Source organism: Cucumis sativus, chromosome 2 (assembly GCF_000004075.3).
Source record: "Cucumis sativus cultivar 9930 chromosome 2, Cucumber_9930_V3, whole genome shotgun sequence".
In the NCBI taxonomy this organism is placed as follows: domain Eukaryota; kingdom Viridiplantae; phylum Streptophyta; class Magnoliopsida; order Cucurbitales; family Cucurbitaceae; genus Cucumis; species Cucumis sativus.
In genome coordinates, this window is record NC_026656.2 from 9951372 (window position 1) to 9977735 (window position 26364).

The 26364-nt window shown below is 30.7% G+C and overlaps 4 protein-coding genes across 5 annotated transcripts; 1 reads left to right on the plus strand and 3 right to left on the minus strand.

Annotated features, from left to right (window-relative positions):
- Positions 1-1029: 1029 nt before the first annotated feature.
- On the minus strand, positions 1030-3501 carry LOC101215306 (auxin-responsive protein IAA13). Of its 2 annotated transcripts, none has more exons than XM_011650823.2 (5): positions 2893-3501; positions 2434-2741; positions 2195-2318; positions 1603-1664; positions 1030-1520 (listed from the first exon to the last, which is right to left on the minus strand). In XM_011650823.2, exons 1-5 carry the CDS (start codon positions 3300-3302, stop codon positions 1471-1473), a joined length of 954 nt encoding a protein of 317 aa, XP_011649125.1. In that variant the 5' UTR covers positions 3303-3501; the 3' UTR covers positions 1030-1470. The 2 variants fall into 2 exon arrangements, with proteins under 2 accessions (XP_011649125.1, XP_011649126.1); XM_011650824.2 differs by having other exon boundaries at positions 2434-2738; positions 2893-3496.
- A 10101-nt stretch (positions 3502-13602) lies between these two features.
- LOC101215059 lies at positions 13603-15941 on the minus strand. Its single transcript, XM_004147141.3, has one exon. It carries the CDS (start codon positions 15692-15694, stop codon positions 14009-14011), a length of 1686 nt encoding a protein of 561 aa, XP_004147189.1. The 5' UTR covers positions 15695-15941; the 3' UTR covers positions 13603-14008.
- A 4020-nt stretch (positions 15942-19961) lies between these two features.
- LOC105434589 (mitochondrial import receptor subunit TOM9-2) lies at positions 19962-20771 on the plus strand. Its single transcript, XM_011650825.2, has one exon. It carries the CDS (start codon positions 20096-20098, stop codon positions 20405-20407), a length of 312 nt encoding a protein of 103 aa, XP_011649127.1. The 5' UTR covers positions 19962-20095; the 3' UTR covers positions 20408-20771.
- A 1714-nt stretch (positions 20772-22485) lies between these two features.
- On the minus strand, positions 22486-24682 carry LOC101214821 (plasmodesmata-located protein 2). The gene is made up of 3 exons (XM_011650826.2): positions 23446-24682; positions 23012-23125; positions 22486-22919 (listed from the first exon to the last, which is right to left on the minus strand). The coding sequence occupies exons 1-3, from the start codon at positions 24233-24235 to the stop codon at positions 22912-22914; spliced, it is 912 nt and encodes a 303-aa protein (XP_011649128.1). The 5' UTR covers positions 24236-24682; the 3' UTR covers positions 22486-22911.
- Between the last annotated feature and the right edge of the window lie 1682 nt (positions 24683-26364).

Sequence of the window (26364 nt, forward strand, 5' to 3'; positions counted from 1 at the left end):
CCAATATCTAAACAATCTTGGTACACAATCGTTTAGATTTGATACAAAATCATTTTACCAAGATTTGAACGATATGTATCAAGCTTTTCACGCGCTTGTGTGACCCGTTAATCACAAAATATTTTTGTTATTTCACGTTGTGAGCTTTTAAGCTTTTTTCGTTTTTAAAATTATTGTGTAAATATTTTGATGTTTTGTCATATTTTTTTTTAAAAAAACCTCGGATCTTTTTAAAGCCTTTTGAAAAAAAAATGTAGGCTATCAATAGAATTTAAAATATTTTCGACGACAATGGCAACATTTAGAAACTACTTTCTTGAATTTTCTATATAAAAAAAAAAAAGGAAAATTTGGATTATTCTAAACCAATAATGATTAAATTTTTCTGGTAAAATCTCTTTTGAAAAGATTGGTGGAATGATAGATGAACATGTATAAGAGGAATCAATTACATAAAGTGTTTTTTTCTTATGATACACGATAGCATACTATTGAAAAAATACGTCATGGTTGTCCCAAGAGAAGAGTTCATGAGAGAGTAATGCTTGAAAGTATGTATCCAATTGACTGATAAAACAGAGGAGCAAGCACACTAGGCCCCGTTTCTCTTATAAGGCAGTGAACCCCTTGGGGTTAGTCCTGAATCGATAGTAGTTGTATGAATGAAAATCATTTTTTTCCTATTGCAAGAGTGCCTGCTACGACGCTTGCTTAGATGAGAGTGGAGTTCCTTCACCTCCAACAGCTCCCTCTTGTAACTCGAGCTGCTTCTAACCTCTTAACTAATGATCAGAGCTGCTAAGAAGAGAATGAAAGAGAAAGAAACGATCATGAAAGATTTTGCTCGGTTTTTCAGACTCTTTAAAGTAAAGACGGTTAAGCATATTATCTTTATTGTTTTTTAAGTTTGGTTAAATTTCAAAATCTTAAAGTTTTTCCTGTGTGCAATTATTCACTTTTGTTCAATTGATGATGAGGTAATTACAAACATAAATAATTACATATCAATGAGAAAAACCAACCAAAAAATAACTTGAAAGCCACAAACTTCTCATTTTTCTAGCAAATTGCAACAAACTCAACTCCATTGATATCAAATCAAAGTGTTTTCCCTTTATGTACAGTATGAGAAAGCATCCACCCAAAGTATACACTTTTGTATGGTAACCACTCTATAATAAGAGATTTTAAGGGCTAAAATCATATGGCCTATAAAACCCAAAAGTAAAAAAGAAAGAAAAAAACTAAGGCCAGCAAGAACAGAACCAGCTGCTTTGAAACACTTCAAAATCCCAAAAGACCAAAAAAAAAAAAGCCAACAAAAAAGCAAAAAAGTAGATGTAAATGTAAATCTTTCAACAGCAACCCATTTCTCATTGTCTTCTCTACTTCTGTTCTGTAGTCAAACTGTGCATTGTATTTCAGGTTTGGGTAGATCTAGGATGTACTCAAGACAGACAGTAGCGTTTTTCAGATAGGTTTGCTCCTTTGTTTCATTTTGTTGTCTTGAGATCTTGGTGCTGCAATGAAGCTAGCTAAGTTAAGGAAATATGTGAACTGAGGAGAAAATAGGAAGCTGAGTACAAGAAGAACATCAACTACCTAGTCCGTTGGCTTCAGATGTCCTCATGATACGAAGTCTTCGAACAGAGTTTACGAACATCCTAATCCATGAAAAACATGAACTTAATGTAAGAAATGACATATAAGAGCACAGGTTAATTAAAAGTACGGTTCAAATGATTAGCTTCAACCCATCCGTCGATCTCCCTTCGGTTGATGGAATTGGAGATGATCTAAACCTTTTTTTTTTATTAATTTGAAGACATAGCAAGACTTAAGAAATGAGAGCCAATAGTGCATTGATCTAGTCAAACAAGATCAGATATGTATATAGATCCTCTCAAATCTCAAACACTTTTGTAACTCGTCTTTGCATCTCATGAATCACAATGGAATTTAATATGCCAAGTGGCCCAAATATTTTTCATCAAACTAGTTTAGCTTTTGCTTCTTTATTAAAAAAGTTTGCAAGATTTTAGAACTGAGAGTCGAGATTCGACACCAAGCATAATCAGACAACTAGATGCGGAATCTATCTTCTTTTGTCCACAAAATTCAATCATCTATATCTGGTCTTCTATAATACTAAAGCATAGAGATTAGATCTAAACTAACAAGTAAAGCAACATACCCCCAAGGGACATCCCCAACCAACATCCAATCTCCCTCTCTATCTTCATATGTGAGTACAAACTCAGAGGATCCATCCAAAAGCTTAGACTGCTTCTTTGCTTGTTCTTTGTCTCCACTTTTCCCTGAGAAACACCACAACAACAAAAGTAAATCAAAAGGGAAAAAATGAAGATTTTTTGTCCCACGTTTGTTAATGAACTGTTGAGGCTGAATTTCCAAACTAAGAATAAAACTAACCATTGGTAATGGAGGCTCCAGCAGACCTGAAAAACATGTCCTCCAGCATCAGGGCCAAGGTTTCATAGCAAGAATGGGCATTGAGATCCACTTTCCTCCCTATCACAACCCCATCCACATTCACTTTGACAAATCCCAAGTGCCCTTTTCCATCAACATCGCATGTTTTGTTCTTCAAAGTGTCCTTGGACTGATCTTTCTTCTCCTCACAGCCAGCATCCTCTTCCTCAGCTCTGGCTGTCTTAGCTTGGTTGACCAAGCTATTCATCCTATATGTTCTAATAGGTGGCCACCCCACAACCTGACTGCTTCACATATTTACAACAAAGTCATCAGAAAACTCCAATAAATGAAAAAACACATAACAAATCCATTCTGAAGTTTTACAAGAAAATGCAAAATAACGTATAACTATATATATAAAAAAAAGACAAACATAAGGGGGTAATCAGAACTAACTTAAGAGCAGTTGGAGATCCTCCTTCATTAGGAGCAGAGTCAGCAGCTCGTTTAGTCCCAGAAACAGAAACAGAGCAAGTAACCTCTCTTCCATGAAAACGAGAAGAGGAGGAAGAAGAAGAAGAAGTAGAAGAAGAGCCACAATGAACAGGGAAATCCTGAGCAGTCAAAATCCGACCACGCTCACCCCAAGTAACACCGGTAACCTTGCCACCACCGCCGCCAAGGGCTAAACCAAGGCCCAATTCGAGGTCAGAGGAGGCAGGAGAGGGAGATGAGAGGATTGGAATGTTACCCACAAAATCTTTCTGAAGAATGTCCATTGTGGAGGCATTAGAGTCGGTAATGGCGGACCCAGAAACAGACCCACCCAGGGGAGAAGGGCGGAAAAGGCCCAAAGTAGATTCCATGGAGGAAAATGGGGATTAGAAAAGAAGGGAAGGTTTAGAGAATGGGAAATGGGAGTGGAAGAGAAGGGGATTAAGAGGGTATTGAAGAAGTAAGGGAAGTGTTTACGCCATGGATTGAAGCAGAGAGAGAGAGAGAGAAGAGAAATGGGGTCAGGATGTCTGGTGGTGCGCATACCACTCATACCAGTAATCCATGCTTCCTCTTTTTTCCCGACAACAATCATATTCCTCTAATCTAATAAACAAACATATTAATTGATTTATGCAAAAAATAATTAAACTTTTTGTTTATATTATAATCATTTTAATTTCAGTTTTTTTTCTTCTACTTTCATTTTGTAATGTGTAAATTAATAATGCTGATATCTATTCTTCTCAAACATAAATAAATTATCTGATATAATTATATTTTATTTCAATATATAGTTATATAAATATTGCCTAAATTTTCCTATTTTTTACATTAACATTATTTTAATGAACTATTAATTTATGCAGACTTCTACCAAATTTACTTTTTCATATATATATATGCATACAGCATACATATATATCAAAAGAATTTCTCACGGTTGTGAACTTTTAAAAAAACTCTCTTTAAAACTTACACAAGTAAGAAAAGTTTGTAAAGAAATGTTGATAAACGAAAGCAGGAATAAGGAAGAAGTTTCAAAGCAAAAAGAAGGACATATATTTGATATATAAAACATATTATCAAACATATATTTGAATTTTCCAAAAATAAATATATTTGTTAGTGCATGAACCAGACAATTTATTTATATATTGTTATATATATATACTAATATTTACATTTCCAATATATATTTGTAAACATGCCAAAAAATTAAATCATGGTATGATCTATATTTTGTTGTCATTATATAATTGTTAGTATATCTTCAACATATGCTCTGGATCTCAATGGAAAAGTGGTTGGTTTGAGGGAGGAATATGAAAAATAAAAATGAAATCTCTTACAAATGTATTAAAATATTAATTTAAAATCACATGCAAAAGGGATATTTTTAAAATTAATAAAATAAATTAAAATATTTACAAAATATATCAAAAGTTTGGATTCTATTACGACTACTAGGAGGAAAAATATCAATATCTACTATTGATATAATCTAAAATTTTTGCTATATACTGTAAATATTTTGCCAAATACTTAAATATTTTTAAAAATTTTAAATAAAGTTAAAAATGGTAAACTAGGGTGTAAAAACGTAATTTCATGTAAAAATCTCAGCGAACTCTAACCTTGTTTCCTTGTTTAAGGGACATAATAGGTCTGAAGAGATAAATCTTAGGAATCTATGGAGAGACATATACATGCAAATACCTAACAAAAGTGATTTCTCCCATATATATGAAGCTTAGATGGATTGTTCTACCCAAGATTGTCACAGCTAAAGAACGATCAAGATATAGTATTTTTTTTAAACATCATATCTCAGATAAAGAACTAGGGTCTATTAATAGGCACCACACCTATTTAGCCACTATGCTTGACTAAAAAGTTTTCAAACTCCTTAAACCCAACCAACCTAAAAATTATCTTAATAATACCCGTTAAATTTTAGAGTTAGTATGAGATGATCTTCCACCAGAATTTTGCCACACACACCTTCAAATATCCTTACATAATCATTAAGATGCCCCTCTTGCACGGTAGTTTTACAAAACAATAGACTACCACCTGCAAGTACGTATGAGAGTATATATATAAGTTATTGGACATTGCTTTCTTGATTGCACCGGAGAAACCTCCCCTTGACAGGAGCCTTCAACGCAAAACAAAAATAGATATGGAGAAAAATAATCCCTTTAGCTCAAACCAGACTTTAGTTGCAACATTTTCCTCGGTTGTTCATTACAAAATTAGTTGTCACCGATGAATCATGATACACGGTCGATGATTAAGCTCGCCCACTTTTTGTCATACCCCTACCTCATGCATAATGCCTCTAAAAAAGGATCATGCAACCCTATCATATATTTTATGCTCATATCCAACTTTAGTATTGTAGTACTCTCCCTCCCTACCTATGAGCCATAATATGATGAATACACTCATATCCTACCAAAATATTATTCGAAATCAATCTATCAGGAACAAATTAAAAATACTTGAACTTTATCTATTGACAAAAGACTTGGTGATGACTTTGTAAGACACGTTGCATAGACTAATTGACTTATAATCGAATACTTCCATTAGATGTGTGAGCTTTGGTATAAAAACAATAATATATATGTGTGAGTGACTGATTAAACTAATGCATCAATGCCCCTTGACCAAGGCACGAGAAGGCAAGCTATGTTCCAACATTTTGCCCTTCAAAATGTTATAATTTTGTTGATAAAAACAACATATAGGAAAGTCATCCAACCATCTGCCATTGATTGGAAACATTTGGAGTAATATCTCCTTAACAAAACTATTCATTTCCTCATTTCAATCACTTTCTCTATACACCTTTCTTTCCGATACATTTCTCCAAATTTCAAACTCTTATCCACACTCTTTTTAGTTCTTTTAAAAATATTTTCCGAGTACAACTTAGTGCTCGTGATATTTATTGAATGACAATTAATATTTTAAAAGTTTAAAAAGACTAAAATTAATTTCTATTTTTTAAAAAAATGTCAAAAGTAAAATAAACACTTAAAATTGAGTTACGACCAAACATAAACACCAAAATAAGATTAATGTTTTTTATATATATATGAATTCAATTGTACCGTCCAAAGATAGATCGAGGTTAACCAGTGCTAAAAGAAAAACATTTAATTTAGAAAAAAAAAAACAATGTTGTAATGCAAATTCTTGAAACAAGAAGGGCTCAAATTTTGGAAAAAGTGGAACATGGTAATAAAATTATCGTCCTTTGATGTAATAATTAAGTTTTGTGTATTATTAGGTGTAATTGGAATTAATTTGTCTTCTTTGTTATGGGTTCTTGGACTTAATTAGTATGATGGTAAATCATTTCATTTATAACCTTTTTCATAACCTATAATAATCTCCATAATCTAATTATATCTCTTTAATTAAACGATAAAACAAAACTCTTTTCTTTTCATTTCTTCTTTTAAATTAATATTATTTTAAACATGATCATTCATCACATCATTATAGATATATGAATACTACAAAACATCGTAAGATATTAAATTCGAATGAAAACTTCACATTGTCTCTATCTATTTTACTCTTTAGGAGAAAATAAATTATATATATTTGGTGATTTTTTTTTAAAAAAAAAAAAGAGAACTATTTTTTATACTTTTATTTATCTTTAATTTTGAAAAAGAAAAATTATATTATATTTCACTCAAATTTTAAGATGCTTGTCTTCAAAATTTATTGCAAATTTTGAGACACTTTCATTAGGTAGTTTTTTATGAAAAAATATATGTTTATTTATTAATAATTTTTTTAAAAGTACATTACCAAACCAGGAATTTTAAAAAAATATTTTAATATTAAAACTACTCATAAAATATATCAAATCCATTAAACTTTTTATTTTTACTATATTTTATAAATTGAGAAGAAAAAATTGACTTCTTTTAAAATTTAATTGAAATTTCAAAATTAATTTTAAAAAAATTAAAGAAAAAAATGGAATATAAACTAACTTCATTTATGAATAAAAGAAACCATAATATAACTAAAATCTTAATTGTTAACAAATCTATTGAAAATATTTATAAGCGGAGCAAAATTTACTTAATGGACCTAAATAAGCATTTATTCGTACCTACTATAGATTTCTATTTGAGTATATCACAAATAGAAACTAAATATTATGTTGTATATATTTATAAATAAGTTAGATCGTTCTACTATATTTGAAAATATCTCTAACTTTAATACAAATAGTTATAGAATGCAACATCCACGTAATATAAATTATAAAGATATGTGTATACTTTTACAGACACACATCCATATTCTAATTAATTAATGTTAATCTTAGTAATAATCTAGCATTATTACAAAGGCTTTTAAAAAAAAGGTATTGGTCCTTAATTAATATACATAATAATTAAAAAGATGTAATCTTTTTAAGAGTAGAAAGCATATTTTAATTCTTCATACTTTATTCATATTTGCTTTATACCTTTATGCTGCCTACTATTTTCAAGACAAAAGTGTTCAAAACCCATATTTTAATAATTATAATCAATATTAAAGTTTTATTATATTAATTAATACTCTTTTACTTTTACAAGAAAATAAAAGAAAAAAAAATTACAAAACAATTTCCTACTTTTCGTTTTCAAAACTATTTTTTAATCGGACAGCTGTTGTTTATGGTAAATTAGAATCGTTAATTAATTAAAATATTGTCATTTAATAAAGAAAAGAATTATCCATAAAGTTAATCAAAATGTTATATTAAGCTATTAATAATGTTTACTCTTACTTTTTACCCCCACCCCACCATGACATGTCAAATAAGTTACCACTAAAGTAAATAATTAGAAAATATATATATTTAAAATAACGAACATATTTCAAACTATATGATGTTTGTACTAATAACAGTAATAACAAATGAATGCGATGTTGGTACCATTAACCTCGAATGTAAAAGTTTGATTCTCTTACTTCAAATACTAATTTGATACCTTTAAAAAAATGATGGAAAAAAATGTAACTCGACAACTAATACTCTATAAGGCGTTTGAGACAAAAGATTATTTAAGACTATAATAATCATTTCTTGCTACATGCATGCAGTAAATATATGTACTTTCTAATTAGCTACTGTTAACTTTATTTTTAAAAATCTCGTATTTGATACGGTTGTTACTATTTCACATTCGTTATCTTTTATCGGTTCAGTGATTACTATTTTTTATCAAACTAAAATAATTTATATCTCAAAGACACAAAAACAAACTATTATAGCAATTAACTATAATAATCTAACACACATCTTGTTCCATGTTCTTCCTTAGTAAATTTTTGAAAACAAATGAGCACAAGATAGTTTAAGTTTATAGAAGAAATTATGTTTGTGTTAAAGTTGTAAACATATAAATTATTGTTTGAAGAATTGATTAAGTGTGTTTGATTGAGATTGTAAAGTGTTTAATTTTGCCAAAAAAAATTGTAGTGTTTGACACGTTATTTCAACACACAAACACAAACTACGTTTTTCTCTTTCATTTCTCACTTTTACTAAAAAAAACTTTTTTTTCTCCTTTCTTTTTCATTTTCTTTCTAACAAATTATTAAATATTAATATATAATTTTTTTATAACAAAATACTAAAATATTTACGGTACATTGATAAAATCAAAAAAACTATAAAAGATATTTAAGAATTTATTTGACAAAAATTAAGAATTTAAAAGAATACACCAAACATTTTATAAAATTTAGATAGTAATAAAAAAACATCTTTAAAAATGATAGACTAAACTTTGTATAGTTAGGATAAGTTTTATGTGTCAAAAAAAAAAAAACTATTTATGAAATGTAACATTAGAATGAAGAGAGTTGGATGAATTTGGTGATATTATATTTATTGTTTTTGAAAATATAGGTTTTAGTTAAACTAAAAGTAAGTTGGGAAGGTATACAAATATGAATTTTAGAATTGATATTATATTTATAAGAAGTAATTAATAAGTAGGTTTTAGTTTTAGAAAAATGATGAAAATGGAAAAATGAAGTATCAAATTTTGAGATAAGAATGAAAGTAATTTGTAATTAAAGAATGGGTAGACCGACAAAGCATGGATGTGAGCAAAGTAAAGTTTGGAGTATTTTTCACTTTCATTATTACAAATATTTTGAGAGACAATAATCAGACAACTTTAATGTAATGGAAATCAAAGTAGAAATTTACCTTTTTACCCTCTCTCTCTCTCTCTCTATATATATATATATATCCTACTCATTATCAACATAAGCATGCAATGTTAATTTCAACTTAAAAACAAATATTATTACTTTTTTTTTACCTTTATATATATATATACTTCACATAATTTGTTCTATACTTTTTTCATTAATTGAAACTCAAAATAACTTAATAAGTGAATTATATCAATTTTGAACTCAAAACTTAATATGTGGGGTTCTACATTCTTAATGAAAGATTCCTCACTTTTTCTCCTTTTGTTTTTGCTAGATTGTTCATCAATCTTTTTTCTTCTTTTTAAGTTTAAACTTATTTTTATACTCTAGGTTTATTTGCTACGATTTCTAAAAACAAAAAAAAAAAAAAAGACGAAGTTTATTTACTAGGGTTTGCATCACTTGAATGTTAAGTTTTGTGAGATGTACATGTGTAGGTCGTTTTGAGGTTTTTTGAGATGTTGAGAACACTAGATTGAAACAACTAAAGAAACTCACAATTTTTATAAGATAGATGAGCTACTTTTCTCACTGCCAATTAGTTTTGAGATAAAATCTTATATTATCAAATACTGGAGAGCATTTACTTTGTATAACATATTTGATATAGAATGAAATTAAAATAGTGTAAATATTAATGTAAACTAACACGTGGAGTTTAATATGTTGTGATTGAGTTTTATAAAATTTAAAACAAAAGATTAAATATAGTTGATTAAATTATGAAAAAATATAATAAAAAAAATTAAAATATAGCAAAATTTGAGATTGTATAGGATTGTAAATAAAATATTCTCAACCTGATTTTCAATAATTTTCTCGAGGAAAACCCTACTTTCTATTCTCTTTCTATGTAACTAATTATAAGGAAATTTATTTATTAAAAATGGACTAAGAAATGATATTTATTTTGTGTGTGTTGTCCATTGTTTAGGGGTTAACATTTTGCAATAATATTATATCATAATTTGAAAATATATTTATTAAATTAAAAACAGCATACATATATATATATATATATATGTAATTCATGAAAGAGCGTATCAAACTTGTCCCAATTTGATGTATCAAACTAGGTGAGTGGTTCAATCAAATACTTAGTGCAATATAATGTACAAATCACTCTATGCAACATAATGAAAATGACATATTATATGTAAATAATATTTCCAAAATATTTATTAAAATTAAAAACAACATATCATATAAATATGCCATTAAAATCTTTGGAGGCTATTATCGTAGGTACGAAAGGGAGTTTAGCTAATTGACATATTTTTCTTTCTTAGGATTGAATGTTCGACCTCCATCTTTTATTTATTATTAAAAAAGAATTGATCGTTTGAACATAAATATTTAACACGTTATATTGTAAGATGGATGTGCAAAACAAAATCCGACGAGACAACTAAATAAATAAAAAAAATTGCATTAGATGACAAAAAAAATTTAGAAAAAAGTTGTCCAAAACATTATTTTTTTTTATATTGCAAATATGACAAATGATTAAATATATCATATGACTATCGAAAGATTACTCGCTTTTAAATTTACTATTTTATAATTTTAAAAAATGGAGTGAAGTCCAAGGTCCAAACGTTGTATATAAATATGACATCCTCCTTTCTCTTGTTCACCTAAATTAATTGTTTTGTAGGGCTCAAGTATATATATAATAATATTTGTACGTACTTAAATATTATTTTTATTTTCATTTCATTTTAGTTTAGTTTCTATCAATTTTTTAATACATAATATTATTTGAATGAATAATGACAAAAATAGTGAAAAAGAAAAAAAATGAAGAAAAAAGAGGTATAGATGGACGTGCCACTTTTTAATGTTATCAATTATGCTTCAAAGAAGTTTTTGGCTTCGTGGTTTTTTTTATCAATGCATTCAATTCCTTGCGATTCTTTTTTATTGTAATTCAACGTTTTTTCTACTTTGCAACTTATCATTTTTTTAAAACTAAATTTGTATGAATTTTTTTTAAATAATATAATTTTAGAATGATTAAAAATAGGTTTGGACCAAAACTATTGAGTTTAGACAAGTGAGGTGGTCGTGTGGGTCTCACACCTTTCTTTTTTCATTCATTATTTATATATAATACACATTATGTGTGGATTCCACACTTTATTCCTTTTCATTATTTTATATATATACTAATTCATATATCTCTCCATTCTAAAAACATTTCTACTTATCAAAATTAATATTAACTTTTAAATTTTAATTTATTCTTATCTTTTTATTTTTTTTAATCTTTTTTTATATATTAAATATCTCAATATTCAATTTTTCTTATTAAATTCACCTTTCATATTTTAATTTGATTATTTCTTAATCAAAATTATACATAATTTTTTTTTCAATTTCTTTTTAAAAACATATATATTAATAAAAAAATATATTAAACAAATTAAAATAGTAATAATAATAATTGAGAGAAGGTGAAGATTACTCTAAAAATAATAACAATAATAATAACAATTAAAAATATATATACTAATTTTCCTAATAATCTCAATTCCAAAAAAATATATGTCGATTGTTATGATTATTATTGTTGTTATTATTTTTTTTTAGTATGCTTTTAACTTCCCTCAATTATTATTATTAGTATTTTAATTTATTTATTATATTTTTAAATAACATATTTTTGTTAATATATGTTTTTTTAAAAAAATTAAAATATATAATTTTGATTAAGAAATAATCTAATTAAATTAGAAAATATGAATTTAATAAGAAAATTTGAATATTGGGATATTTAATGTATAAAAAAATTAAAAGAAATAAAATTGAAAAGTTGATGCTAATTTTAATAAGTAAAAATATTTTTAAAATTGAGGGTACGAGAATTTGTATATATAAAATAATAAGTGTTTTTTAAAAAGAAATTGAAAAATATATATATTGTGGGGCTCACACGGTAACATCACTCGCCCGTCCACGACTTTGTTCAAACTCATCTATTTTTGTCCATTGTTTTTACCCAAACCTATTTTTCATGGTACTTTCTAAAATCACTTTATTTTACAAAAATGTTTCCTTTTAGTTTTAACTCTAAAATATTAAATATTTTAAAATAATTTTAAATTTTAAATATGACTACACATAATAAAAATAATTATTTATCAAATTATTACTTTGTTTAAGAAAACTACATGAGTTACAAAAAAAAATTGAGAAAGAAAATTAACATTTCGGAAGTAGACCCAACATGTAAGTAGTGCATTCTACGAATTTAAATGGTCGGATCAAGTTTCATAAAACTTAAATGTTAAATATCAAAATTCAAACTATCTATTACAAACTTCATAAAAAATACTTATGAGTTATAATATATATTTTTAATAATGTTAGAAATTCAAGTTTGGTTGGATCACTTCAATTTTAAAAAATGTAACTCGAGACCAACTCAATCCAAAAAAAACATAAAAAAATTCAACTCAATCCTTACAATTTGGATTGGATAATCTGAATTGTTCGAGTTGGATAATCTTTTAAATGAATGTAATTTGGTTATTAAAAAAATATTTTAATTTTGCATTTCATTTTTATCAATTACGGGTCAATATTAAAAAACGATTCAAAAATAATTTTTAATAATAAAAAATATAATTATAAATTTTCACAAAATTAGTGATATTAAAAGAAAGAGAACCTGAAAATTTAAATTTTAAAAAAAAAAAAAAAAAAAACTATGTCTAACGTTCAACCCAAGACATAAAGAAAGAGAAAAACTACAATATTTATATAAATATTTTAACATCTACAACATTACCTTAAGATTATAAGGTGCATAATCAATATATTAAAGATAGAATATAGTAAATATGCATATCATTTAAGATATTTTGTAATTTGACACTTCAAAATTAATATTAAAATACAAAAACAAAAAATATGAAAGGTACATGTGCCCTCTGACCTTTTAATAGATCCGTCCATGTCCATCCCAATACATTTGTTAAGTTGTTTTGTAGCTCAATCAACAAACATAATCTAGATAATTTATGTGAAATTTTGTAATTTTCAATGGTTGATTTTACTTGTTGTGCAAGAAATTTGTATGATGTCTTAATCTATCTAATTCTTATGATGAAATTTAAATAATAAGAACAAAATTGAAAGAATATATCCTAACATTTAATTTACTTGAATGAATTTCTTAGCACTATTGATATATTGGTTAGAAGGTATTTTATATTACTTCTAAATACAACATTACAATAAATTAAAAAATTAATGACTAGGATCTAAAAAACTTCCAAATGAAATTTAGGTGCACCCATAGGAAAGTAAGTAAATTAATTATTTTTATCATTGTAGAATAACAAAGTTTGAATACACAAATAAACCACACCAATATAACATATAGAATAATAATAATTGAGGAGATAATGAGAGACATGAACAAATGAGGGTTCTATTAAGAAGAAACAAAAGAATATTTGACAGATCAATCCAATTACATTTATAGAAAATGAAGTGAGAATTTCCTTTCCCTTTTGTTTCAGATTTAAAGTTTTTTTTTTTTTAATATATATATATAAAGAATTATTAGAAATTTAAGGATTAAAAAAAAAAAAAAGGAAAAATCCAAAACAAATGAAGGAGAAAGAATGAGAAATGGTAGATTGAGATGACTGACATTGGGTGGCTGTTTCTCTAAATTGTGCTTCCTCTTATCCTGTTAGGGGTCAAACGTCTCTTTTAAGATATCAAAACGGTTTGGTTTGGTTTAACTCAGTTCGGTTCCGTTCTGTGGGTCCAACCCGACCTGAAACTATTTGCTTTCTTCACGCTTTTACAGGAAACTCACTTGGTCGACAGACGGGCTCCGAACCAGACGACCGCTCGCGGATTTCTTCGTTGCCTTTGGCGATCCACCGCACACAATGGAGCATTCGCACCCGCAAATGTTGCTGAAACAGGAAAATAAACCGCCTCCGTCACTGTGACGGCGGTTGTGTTCTCGGGTTTCACTAGATGGAAAGCTAGATAACTCGCCGCGATCATAAACTGGCGGGAGCTCTGTTCGCCACCGCTCCAGCTTTGACTGTAAACCTTCCACGCTATCGTTCAGACTCAACCCACCCACAATCGAGCTTTCATTTCCATCCTCGGTTTTTTGTCTTGCCATTTGTGCTGCTACCTCCGACGGCGACGGACCGAGCTCCGATTCGGTCAAAAACGCGCCACCCAGAAACGATTTCCTTGGTGTTGTATAAGTGAATTCGTTGTGTTTCGTGTAAGATGATTTTCCATTCAATGGCGTAGATCTTCTCGGTGTCGCAAATTTATCGTGCATGGGAGTTGCTCTAGCAGTACCGCTGCCGGCTAGCCTCTGTGGAGTTCTGAGTGGCGTAGCGTAAGGCATTTTATCAAACCTGGAATTGGGTGTTTCTTGACCCGGTTTTCCTCTCGGAGAATCGACCACCTCAACTTTCGAATTGGGTATTTCATTAGGAGGCTTTTTCCATGACTGAGAATTGAAGGATTCTTCACTGGAATTGAGTTTTTGTACTGGTTTTTCCTTTTTGTTCGACAGTTGCTCAACTGGGTAAACTTCAGAGCCGCTTAAAATGCTGGATTGATCAACTTTATCCTTCTTCCCAACAATTCCAGGGTTAGATTTTCCGTTCTTTCCATTTTTAACAGCATAACCTTCTTCAATCCCCGACCCACTAATCATCGAACTCGCCTTCCTCGATTTTCCTTTCCTTTTAATCACAACCGACCCACTAATCATCGAACTAGCTTTGGATCTTCCCTTTTTCTTTTGCTTCGAAACCTCCGACCCATTCACCATAGAACTCGCTTTCGATTTCATTCCTTTTCCCATCATTTCCGACCCTCGAAGCTCTGATCCTATCATAGAACTCGTATCACTCTTCGAACGCCGCATCTCTGGGCGAGTAAGAACAGTGGGAGTTCCATGGCTTTGATTATTGGTATTACTATGATGATTAGCAAACGGGTCCTCCTCCCCCATGAGATTCCGGTACCCAATGGCTGAAGTACTCAACTGGGAATACAACGGCATACTCCTCATGGAGCTATGAAGCAGCGCAACCCCAATATTCAAAATCCCCTGCGGTCTACCCGACGGCCGCCGTACCTGTAAAGCCACAAATCGCATCCCGACTTGTGGTTGTTGACTAAATTGATGAAGGCGGGGCGGAGTAGGGATGAGATTCCCAACAAGAATCCTAACCGTCCCAACATGAATGTCTTTAAACCAATGGAGAGCATAGATCTCAATCATGACCGCGGAGGTATCGGAATGCAAGAATTCATCATCAACACGAAACACAAACTTGTCATTCCAAGTAGGGTTGTTATGGCCATGAGTATCAACACGAGTAGAGAGTTTCCGATCAGGATGGACCCAAGCAACGGCGTAAGTTCTCATAGAACGAGAGACCGGAGCTAAATCCTGAGCAGAGATAACATTAAGCTCTAAAAGCTGAAAAGGGTTCAAAATAGTCATGGTATAATTATTAGAAAAATGGGTGAAGAGGAGAAGTGATTAGAAGGGGTGGGACCGGCGTAAGAAAGCCGGCGAGGGTAGGAGGGATGGAGGGAAGGCATTTAAGGGAGAAGGAAAAAGAGAGGCATTTCGAATATCTGTGAATTGGGTTTTTTTGATTGTTGGGGAAATTTTTAGGGTAAGAAAGAAAAAAAAGGAAGGAGAGGCGAAAGGAATGGAGGATTTGGTTTGTTTGATCGGTTAAGAGACAGAGTTCTTAAGAATTTTTCTCAATGGTGGTTTTTCCTCCAAACAGAGAATTAACTATATTTAATTATGGGGTTGTTTCTATACTCTTACCTGGCGTCTTCTCATTGGTTTTGGGGTTGTATTTCTCTTTTTAAATATATATTTACAGCACACACTCACACTCAACCTCTCTATCTTCTTTTACCTTCTACACTTGTGCCTTTTCTTTTTCAATCATTTGTATTTTTTTTAGTTAACTACGGTGGATCTATAGATAAAAGTAAAAGGAAGTTTGTAACCTCAAGCTCGTATTTGTTTCCCTCCCATATAAGCATGATTGGTAACTTAATCCTTCACAGGTTGTTTGTAACCTCGACTGAATCAAAATTTGATTATACCCTCGATACCACATCTTACTCCTTAAGTCCCATTGGTCCACTATTGAACAATTAGTTTAAGATCCAACCTATAAACTAAATCCCTCTTGCCACTACAAATTTTTTCACTTTTATTGATGAAAAAACGTCGGCCAAAGTCCAAAAAACGTCAACCCAAGTTATGCCAACGCATTTTTTCTATGTCGGCAAGAACGTCGTCGTATCCATGTCGGAAGAAGTTCTTGTTGACGAAATTCAATTTCGTTGACATAAGTATCTTTTTCCCGACGTATATCGTTGCTTAACGTACAAGTTTTGCCGATGAAATACATTTCGTCGGCGTACACATTTTGCCAATGCAACGCAATTTCATCGGCATAATGCATGTTTAGCGACAGAAAATGTTGTGTTGGCATATAAGTTGTCTCAACGAAAATACATGCTTTGTTGGCATAGCCATTCTTCAAATGCAGTAAAAAAATTTATGTTTATCGACGTCGTTTTCGTCGACACTACAGTTTTATATATGAATTGTAATTGCTAAATAAGCCTTTTTTTTTTTCAATAATACCCGGTTATGCACTTACAATAATTAATTGACAATTAAATCAAATGATGAACAAATATAACAAAAATAAGCTTCTATATTAAAAATAAAACTAATATTCAATTCAACAATGTAGCATTAGTAGTAGATATACATTTGAGCCAAAATTTTTCATTCTAACTTTTCACAAGTCTCTTATACTAAAAAAAATTAATTCACCGAACCAAAATATACTCTAACAAAAAATAGATGAGATATGTTACACCAAGATAACTAGTCAACTCAAAATCTCCTTTCAATCTCCAAAAAAAATTGATGTTTTGAGATCACACCTATAACTTGAAATAGGAAACAAAATACAAGTGGCAAAGTAACATATTAGCAACAAAAATGACAAAGTGGAAACATAAAGTGACAAAATAACACAAACTTGCGTAAATATCCATTTTTCATTCAATCCACTACTAGAAATCAAATAGATTAAAACAAAATACATTATGATATTTCCCGATCAAAAGATCACAAGTGCAGAATGATCGAAGAACTGCAAAAATAAAGCATTGGTCATGTGCATCAAAAGGGCAAAGAAAAGTAAACAAATTATAACTAAATATTTGCACAAATAAAATGCCAATAATAAACAAAGCACTAACACAATAGAATAACAAAAAGTTTTGCACTAAAGCTCGAAGTAATGAACTCGTCATTTATTTTTGGCTTCCTCCATGAGAGATAATAAAAAAAAAACATAAAAACTTTCTCTTCCAATGTAAAACTTATTTATTATGCTTTCATAGCCATACTTACTAAAGTTACTCTTTTCAGTGAACGTAGCAAGAAGTAGCTAAATTGGATTTCCTTGCAGTCATGCAGAAAACAGTTATTATTCCCCTCACCATTTGTTACCATCCACCACAACCCCATTTTTCGATCATTATCTATCACATATATTCATACTTTGTAGATAAAGTAGAAGGATATATAGTGCACAAACGAAACCAAAAACAGAAACCGTTCACCAATTAAAAAACAAAACAAAACAAATTGAATCAACAATTGAACTACTACTATTTGTAAAGTATAATACTTAAAATTTCCCCACCCTTTGTGCTCGTTTAATGAAACATATGTATTAAACTATTTAAAATAAAGGAATATATATATATATACACACTTTATCCCTCATAAAAAGAAAAAACAACCAAATGAATAATCCAAAAAATTTAAAATTAAAGTATTTAGTAACAATTAAAATCAAGCCTTAAAATAAAAAACTAATAACTATCACAATTGAAACCAACCCACTAAACGCCAAAATCAATAAGTAAATCTACATAAGTTATCAAACGCCCCAACCTAAACATCAAACAAACAGTAATTCTCAGTACATCATCACACATGAAAAAAAAAAACAAAGAAAATAAAAGGGTCATATAAAGAAAAATTATTGTTGAACGCCAATGAAAAAAGACGGAGGGACTTCCTCGCCAAAAGAGATAAACGAGAGAGTGATAAATCGTGGGGGGAGGGGGAGAAAGGAATAAATCGTGGGGGAATTAAGAAAGTGAAGGGAGGGAGGGAAATGGGAGGAGGCTTATGTATAAATATTTTATCGACATAAATATGTTCTTTAATCATCCTCTAAATGAGATTTTGTTCTTTCTAGGTTTGGAAGAATCCATTTGAAGCATTGAAGCCAATTTGGAGCAATTGATTTATATAACAACTTTTGTATGGTTGGTAGCCAACTCTTGCTTCCAATGTATTGAGTTTAACCTTCTTGCTTCCATTGTTAATGTATATTTTTTTTCTATGAAAACTACATTTGAACTAAACAAATGGTTATTAGTCAGTGGGTGTATGAATACTTCAAAGTGTATCTTTATAAAGTGTTGACTTATTATTTTCGTATGGGTGTGATGTATTATTGTTATTGTTATTGAAGTTGGTAGTGTAATGGTTCAGCGGCAAGAAAAACAGAAATTGAGGAATACACAACAAGGAAAAATATCATTATATACAAATTTGTAACATTTATTTTCTATCGTCAATATCAAAACCATGACAATTAAATTTTATAAAAAACTGTCACGATTTATCTATCCATGACAGTAAAAAAATGTCGTAATATACTAATTTGTGACATTTTCATAACTGTCATCAAAATCAAATCAATAACAATTAAATTTTATAAAAAACTGTCACGATTAACATATTCTTGACAGAAAAAATGTCACAATATAAGAATTCGTGACATTTTTGTAACTGTCGTAATGTGTAAATTGTGACAATTATTTGTTGTCACGAAAAATAATATATGACAGTTATTGTTGTCATAAAATACTAATTTATGATATTTATTTTTTGTCATGAAAACACACATTGTGACATTTTTTTGGAACTGTCAGGACTTTTCATGACAAGCAATACTATGACTGTAAATAACTGTCACATATTTTTTCACGACAAAAAATAGCTGTCGTTGTATACCATTTTTCTTGTAGTGAGAGTTTTTCGTACACGATCATTTAGATTTGACACATGATAGTTTACGTTTGGCACAATTAGGGTAGCCAAATCCCAACAACATTAGAAATATAAAGAAAAAAATTACAAAGATAATAAGACGCGATAGGAAGGAAAAGAAAATTGGAGAAGAAGGAATATGAAAAAGAATGCCAAATGAAAAAATTTTTAAAAAAATTGCAGAAGAAGATAAAAAGATAATGAATAGAAAAAATATCTTAGAAAAAAAAAGATCACGTCATAGAAGAAAAAAAAGGTGATGATAATGAAGGACAAACCTAAAATTTTATTTAGAAAATGGTAACTTACTTAGGTTTTTTCAATTTATGACACGAACTGTAAATATTTCGTACGTTTGTTACGAGGAAGTTAACCCTTAGTTAAGTTATGTTAAATTTATAAATATTTATGGTGATGACGAAAGAAAATTTCACTTATTAAACCATTTGTGTATTCACCAAATAATTATAATAAGTAAATAAATAAATAAAATGGTAATGGGCCTTGAAATTGGGCTTCTTCGGATGCTCTTTGATTTCAAGGTCCAAATGACCCAAAAACTAAGAAATATTCCCCAAATTTTCAGATATCCCAAACCCTAAATTTCATTTTCTAAAAATCTTTTACATTTCAATTTTTCAGCTCTCTCTTTTGAGAAAGAAACCCATTAGATCCCTTTGATTCTTCATATCAATCCTTCAAATTTCACTTCTATATCCTTCCATGGCGTCTCGTGGTAATAAGCGGCCTTCTATCACTAATGGTGACGATAATTTAGGCATCCTCTCTAGGGTTTCCCGTTCCGTCTCCGATTCTCAAATCGTCCGGCGAGCAAAGAGCACAGCTTCCGACGCTGCCTTCGTTTCCAAAAAACTCCTCCGTAGCACCGGTAAAGCTGCATGGATTGCTGGCACAACTTTTCTCATTTTGGTGGTGCCACTCATTATTGAGATGGATCGTGAACAGCAGTTCAATGAGCTCGAGATGCAGCAGGCGAGTCTACTTGGTACTCCAGCCACCGCTGGTTCTAAATGATTTCCTTGATGATGGGTTCAGGTTAAGGCTACTCGATGATGTTGTTGCTGTTTAGGGTTTTTATGGATTTCGGATAGAATTTGATTTTGGAATGTCGATGGCGTACAATGCCGTATCTCTGTTCCTTTGTTTGTGACTACCGATTAAATCAAATGCGATGTTGCTTTGGTTTAGAAACTGAGCCTTTAGAGAGTTAGAGTTATGTTGCGAAGTTATATGAACTGATTCAGAGTCAATTGAAATTTTCTTCTTCTCAGATGACTCTTGATTGCTGTTGTAAACTTTTATTTTTTATTTGTTTCCTTTTTGTGAAATCGTTGGACCCCCAGAAATCAGTAGAAAATTAAAATTGTTAAATTTTCAAGCTCTACAAATTGATATTTTTGCTTTGTTTATAGTCTATCGTGAGCTACAGATAGATTGTGCTGTTCTATAATGTTTCATACGCCTAATGAACTGCAGTTATGAGGGCAATTACCTATTTTGCTGATTTCTCAGTTAATGCTACGATTTTCACGATTGAATGAGTCATGGCCAACAAAACAATGTTCATTTGGCTGGTTGAATCTGGATTTAACAGCCTTTTGATTTGTCTCCTATCTGGGTTTTCTGCAACCAATAGTTCCTATTTGTTTCTTTCATTCTTAGTCTTGATTGTCACTTGCATTGCTTGATATGCTTATCCGTTCACACTGATGGAAACGTTGGAAGCTACTTTCTATATACAATATTGCTGTTTTATCTGGAAACTTTTTAAATTGAAACTCAAATTCAAACAACATTGACTTTCTGAAATTATGGCATCTCTGAATTGGTCTGAATATGAGATGGGACCCTATTTCTTAGTTCAACTCTGACAATCCATAAATGAGTACTGCCTCGCTGACTGAACAATGAACAGTAAAACCATTTTGCTCTAGCAGAATTATGTTGTTGGGCTTTTTTTCCCCTTTCTTCCTACTTTATGCAATTTCTAGTCTCCTTTATTTTGGTAATCTAGTTTATCTGCAACCCTCTATTCTATTGCCTCTGCTTTGAAGATTGTGCAGAAATGGAGAACTTTGGTAAAGTCAAACGCAATGAGCCTTGGAGTTTGAGGTAGCATGCACTTTTGAGGTGGCTGCATTCTGGATTGGGTTTTATTTGGTTTCATGTGTTTTAATGCTGTGAAGATATTTGTTTCTTCTAAGAATATCTGTGATTTCTCATAGAGATTATAAGACCTTTTCTTTTAGTTTCAACTTTGAATTTATGAGTGTGTTTGAAAATGTCTTTGAAATAGTGCTTTTAGCAGAATATCCGTAGCAGTATTGAGGAATGTCCAATGTATTATGAAGTTACCGAAGCATAAGAAAAAATTATACGTGCATTAGAACCAAACAGGAGAGATCCTCAATGTTCTAATATAATTGAAATAGGTCACATAAGAATTTAAATAGCATCTCCTGGAGTGGTGTGGAGATTAGTTTTCTTTTTATTTATATCTATAAACAGTATCCTACATCGAGTAGCCATGTCTGAAAGGGAGTGAACTTCTCACCTCTCAGGACAGTAGTTATACTAATACTGCTGCTCATTTAACTTACTGACGATTCTAAACCATTTATTTTCACTTGAAATACTTTTAAAGTGGTTCATTGTACTAGTTGAAAAACATTAATATTGTGGTCAATCTACTTGATTTTCATTGATAATTTTTCTTTTTCATTATGTGGTATGTTTTTCCTTTGGTGGTGGATGTAGTCAGCTGGTTAAAATACTTATCAAACTTTTGAGAGTAAACCTTCCATCAGTTTTAGAACAATATAGGTCAAATTTAAAATTCAGTTCATCTAAAATAATATTTAAATAAACAGAAAGCCCTGGTTAATTTGACTGAAACCATATGTTGATACGTTCCAATAAAGAAATTGTTTCAAAGTTTTCACAAAAATTTAAAATTAAAATAGCAATAGGAAAAGAAAACTAAAATGGTGGGATTTTGTAATCTTCAAGAATGCAGCTTTTTAGAAAAGCAGATATAAAGATCTGGGGGTTATGAGGAGGAACCAGAGTCTGGAGATGAGAGAAAAGAGACAAACACCCACATGGCTTAAGAGAAAGCCATAAATAATAATATATCTTTTTTTATAGTTTTAAAAAAATAATAATAAGATAACAAAATCAAAGGATCATTTGCTTCATTTTACGCCAAGACAAAAAAGAAAAAAGAAAAACCAATCATCCCCACATTCTTCTCTTCTCCTTCAGTTTTGATTTTTCTTTTTTCCTTTTTCTATTTTGTATCTTTCACTTTTGTGAAGAAAAATACCTTCCCCTTCCTTCCATGCACTCATCCCTTCTCTTCTTCTCATAAAAAATGTCTGACCCCATTGCTAAGAACAGTCTTTGTCAACCCAAAAAAATCCCACACCCCACATGAACCCATCCTTTTTATAAAACAAAGTAAAAGGAGACTATTTTGTTTTTTACCTCAACAGAAGAACATTCAGTCTTCCCCTGTATCAATAATCTGCAGATAGAAGATGAACTCAATTAACCAATGTAAGTTTTGGAAATAAAAAATGGCAGAAAGTTGAACCAAACTCATGTCTTAATTCATACCATCATGTTTCTTCTTCAAATTTCTAATGAAAAGCAAGCAAATGACAAGAAATCCCACTCCTGCTGCCCCTCCTAATATCACAGCCACTGTCTTTCCTGTGTTTTGCCCCATCCCTAACACCAAAAATGTAACCTTTCATATTAAAATACATTTGCTAAAAATCAACCACACAAGTTTAGTTGACATTCAAAGAAAAACAAAATCCCTTCTTTTATCAGTAACGAGGATGAACTTCTTCAGGTAATGTTTCATTAACTTGTGTTTGGTTTTGAGGTTTATAGAAGTAGACGTGTTGTTTCAATGATATTGCGTATCAAATCAGTGGAATAGCATATTCATAATCAAGATTCACATCCCGATTTCTAAATGTATTTGGTTTTTGTGTGTGTGTTTGTTGTTTGGGGGGGTGTTCATGGGAGTTTCTGGGTTTTACCTGATGGTGATGAAGAGTATGATGAAGAAGAAGTAGAAGGAGAGGAAGATCTCTTTGGAACCCCATTTGGGTAATAACTATAACTGATGAAGCATTTATGCAAATAAACTTGCCCTGAAATTGAGCTTCCGCATTCAACCTGAGCTTTCTGCACAGCATGTTTCACACACTCACCACAATCTGAATCCCCTAAATCTCCTTCACATTGTGCCAATACATATAGAGATTGATAGTTAGTAGTGTAGAATCCATGGCCACTCACTACTCCATTCTCCAACACAGACAAACCCGTATCCCTCCTCTCCTCAAACCCACTTCCAGCAATGTTCGTAGCACCACAAGTTTTATACAACATCTCAAACCCTGAAATCTGAACAAACCCAGGAAACTCGTACAGCAAATAACACCCTGAGAGCTTAACTCTAGCGGCAATAGTTCTGCCACAAAGACTATCAGCCAATTGAGGAAGCTTACTTACACAGTTATAGCAATCGGAGTTGCTGAGATCCCCTCGGCATTGGAAGAGACCGGTGATGGCGGTCTGGGTGGTGCCGGAGGTGGTTTTGAAGAACTTTGAGCCTTTGGCAGATTGTGAAACTAAAGAACCAAACAGAGCAGCCAAAGCTTGTGAGTAAACGCCATTTGGATCTGAGAATCCTTGTTTAGCACAGCCCTTGTAGACCAATGTAGTGTAATCAGAACCAGATTCAACCAAACAAGCGACAAAGAGGAAGAAAGAGAAGAAGAAGAAGAAGAAGAAGAAGAAGAAGGGTTTGGAGTAAAAACCCATCTGGGGTCTCGTCTTTAATGCATCATTGGACGATTGGGTTGGACTCGAAAAATGGGTTTTGGTTTAATCTGAAGAAAACTGGAAATGGGGTAGTTTAAAATGGAGGTTTTAGTTCATTTTTCATTCCAAAGCTTAATGTGGAGATGGAGAGAGGGGGGAATCTTTCTTTTGCTGTTCAGTCCCCACTTAAGGGAGGGAGAGAGAGAGAGAGAGAGAGAGAGCAGTGAGAAACTGAAACTTGGGGAGAAGGGAAAAAGTGGGGGGAAATGCCATTTTTATTGAGATGGTGAAACAGTGAAACCAAAGAGGATTAAAGTAATGAAGTTTTGAAGGAGTCCATGGAGAATGAGAACAAAATGTGGAATTAAAAATACAGAATTTTGGGTGTTTGAGATTAAGAGAGAGCTGTGGTTTTTGGAGGGTAATAAATGGCAAAGGGAATCTGATTGTGGAAAGAGAAAGACAAGAGTGTTTCCTTCCTTAGTTTGACTACTAGTCTACACCACATCCATCTTCATTGCTTCCTCTTTTGTTTAAAGAAAAAGTGCTTTTGTTCCTTTTTTTAGTATAATTGAAAAGCAAATACTTCAACACTTCACAATCACTTTGTTTTCTGCTTTCAAAAATTGTGCATTTAAACTTTTATTTTATCCCTAAATTTATTGTTTCATCTTTTCAAATTACAAGTCATACTTTTTTAAAATTCTATCTTTATTTCTTAACATTCAATTTACCTATTACTTACTTTTCAAAAATCAACAAATTATTAAATGAAACTTAAACTCAAAATCTATTAAAATAGCATCGATTGTTTCCAATTTGAACCCGTAAGATATTCATTCTCCTCGCATGATTTAGTTAAGTTTTATGTGCAACTATACTTAACTTTTAGAAGCATGAACAAAACATGATGCTAGTTGTTGATGATAAGCTTAAATTTCATCAACCAAATGGTTGGAGTTTGTTGTTAAGTTGGTTTTTTCTGCTAGAGAGCAAACATCTACCTCTAAAGTCGTTGCAATTTCGACCAAAATAGAAATTGATTCACCAATTTTTATCAATCTTGACAATCTTTTATACACTAAATTCTGCTAAGGCATAAAGATAGAAATGTATTTGAATTAACCTCTAAAAGGTCACAATCAAAGACCGCAATCTGTAACTCTTAGATCATATTTAAGGTTATGCATGAAGATCAACGTAGCTCATGCGGTTAGGTCTTAGTTGTTTATGAGATGTGTTGAGAAGAAGAAATGTCTTAGCATCAATGAATTCAAAAGCTCACAAGGATCATAGCAATTTAATACATCTTTAAACACAACTTAGGCATTTTGATAATTCAAAGTTGTACAAAAGCCAAGAACAAAAGTTTGTCGTTTCAACTAGTCTGGATCCTAAATAGTTGTCCTTTCATTATTTTAAGTATTATTTGTGAATGTTATGCCAAATTCCATGTGATTAAATAAATTTGATAGGGTTTGTTTGTTGTATTTTAATGTATATTGAAACCTAAATGATATTATTATATTGTTTTGCATGTGTATTGAAGATCAATGGCTACTTTTAACCCTTATTCCCTTGGTTTTTAAATGCTCACACAAAGGGTTGCAACGTTTTTGGAAATTTTCTTCCTCTTCAAACTAAACTAAAGTTTACTTGAGGAACAAATTTTTTTGTTTGTAACTACATCTTGAAATTGAATGAATAATAGTTCTATATTCCTACCATATTAAAAAAGGGCAATATATATATATATATATTATATAGTGTCTTTAATTGACTCATCACATCTCATAACAACTATTAAATCATCGTAACAATATAGCGTCCCTTGAATCCTATATATCTCACACCTGATGATTTTTTTAACGGTATTGTTAAGTTAAATCCAATGATATCTTTCTCAGGTCTAAAGGAACAAAAAGAATTAAGGAGTTTTAATTGATATAGGCTCAATTACATAAGAATTTTAAAATTATCATTTTTTTTTATAAAAGACACGTTGAACTTCAAATTTACGCAAAAGTAAGGCTCAAATGACAACATTAGCCATCACTATGATTAATATTATTAGAAAATGAAAGAAATTCGTAATGACACAAATATGGAAGAAAAAATGATAAACTCAT

Coding starts and splice junctions, on each gene's coding strand:
- LOC101214821 (XM_011650826.2), bottom strand. CDS start 24,235: ATGGGTTTTTACTCCAAACCCTTCTTCTTCTTCTTCTTCTTCTTCTTC. Junction 23,126..23,445: donor ATACTCTTCATCACCATCAG/GTAAAACCCAGA, acceptor TTTTGGTGTTAG/GGATGGGGCAAAACACAGGA.
- LOC101215306 (XM_011650823.2), bottom strand. CDS start 3,302: ATGGAATCTACTTTGGGCCTTTTCCGCCCTTCTCCCCTGGGTGGGTCT. Junction 2,742..2,892: donor GGATCTCCAACTGCTCTTAA/GTTAGTTCTGAT, acceptor AAATATGTGAAG/CAGTCAGGTTGTGGGGTGGC. Junction 1,521..1,602: donor ATCTGAAGCCAACGGACTAG/GTAGTTGATGTT, acceptor GCTTCATTGCAG/CACCAAGATCTCAAGACAAC.
- LOC105434589 (XM_011650825.2), top strand. CDS start 20,096: ATGGCGTCTCGTGGTAATAAGCGGCCTTCTATCACTAATGGTGACGAT.
- LOC101215059 (XM_004147141.3), bottom strand. CDS start 15,694: ATGACTATTTTGAACCCTTTTCAGCTTTTAGAGCTTAATGTTATCTCT.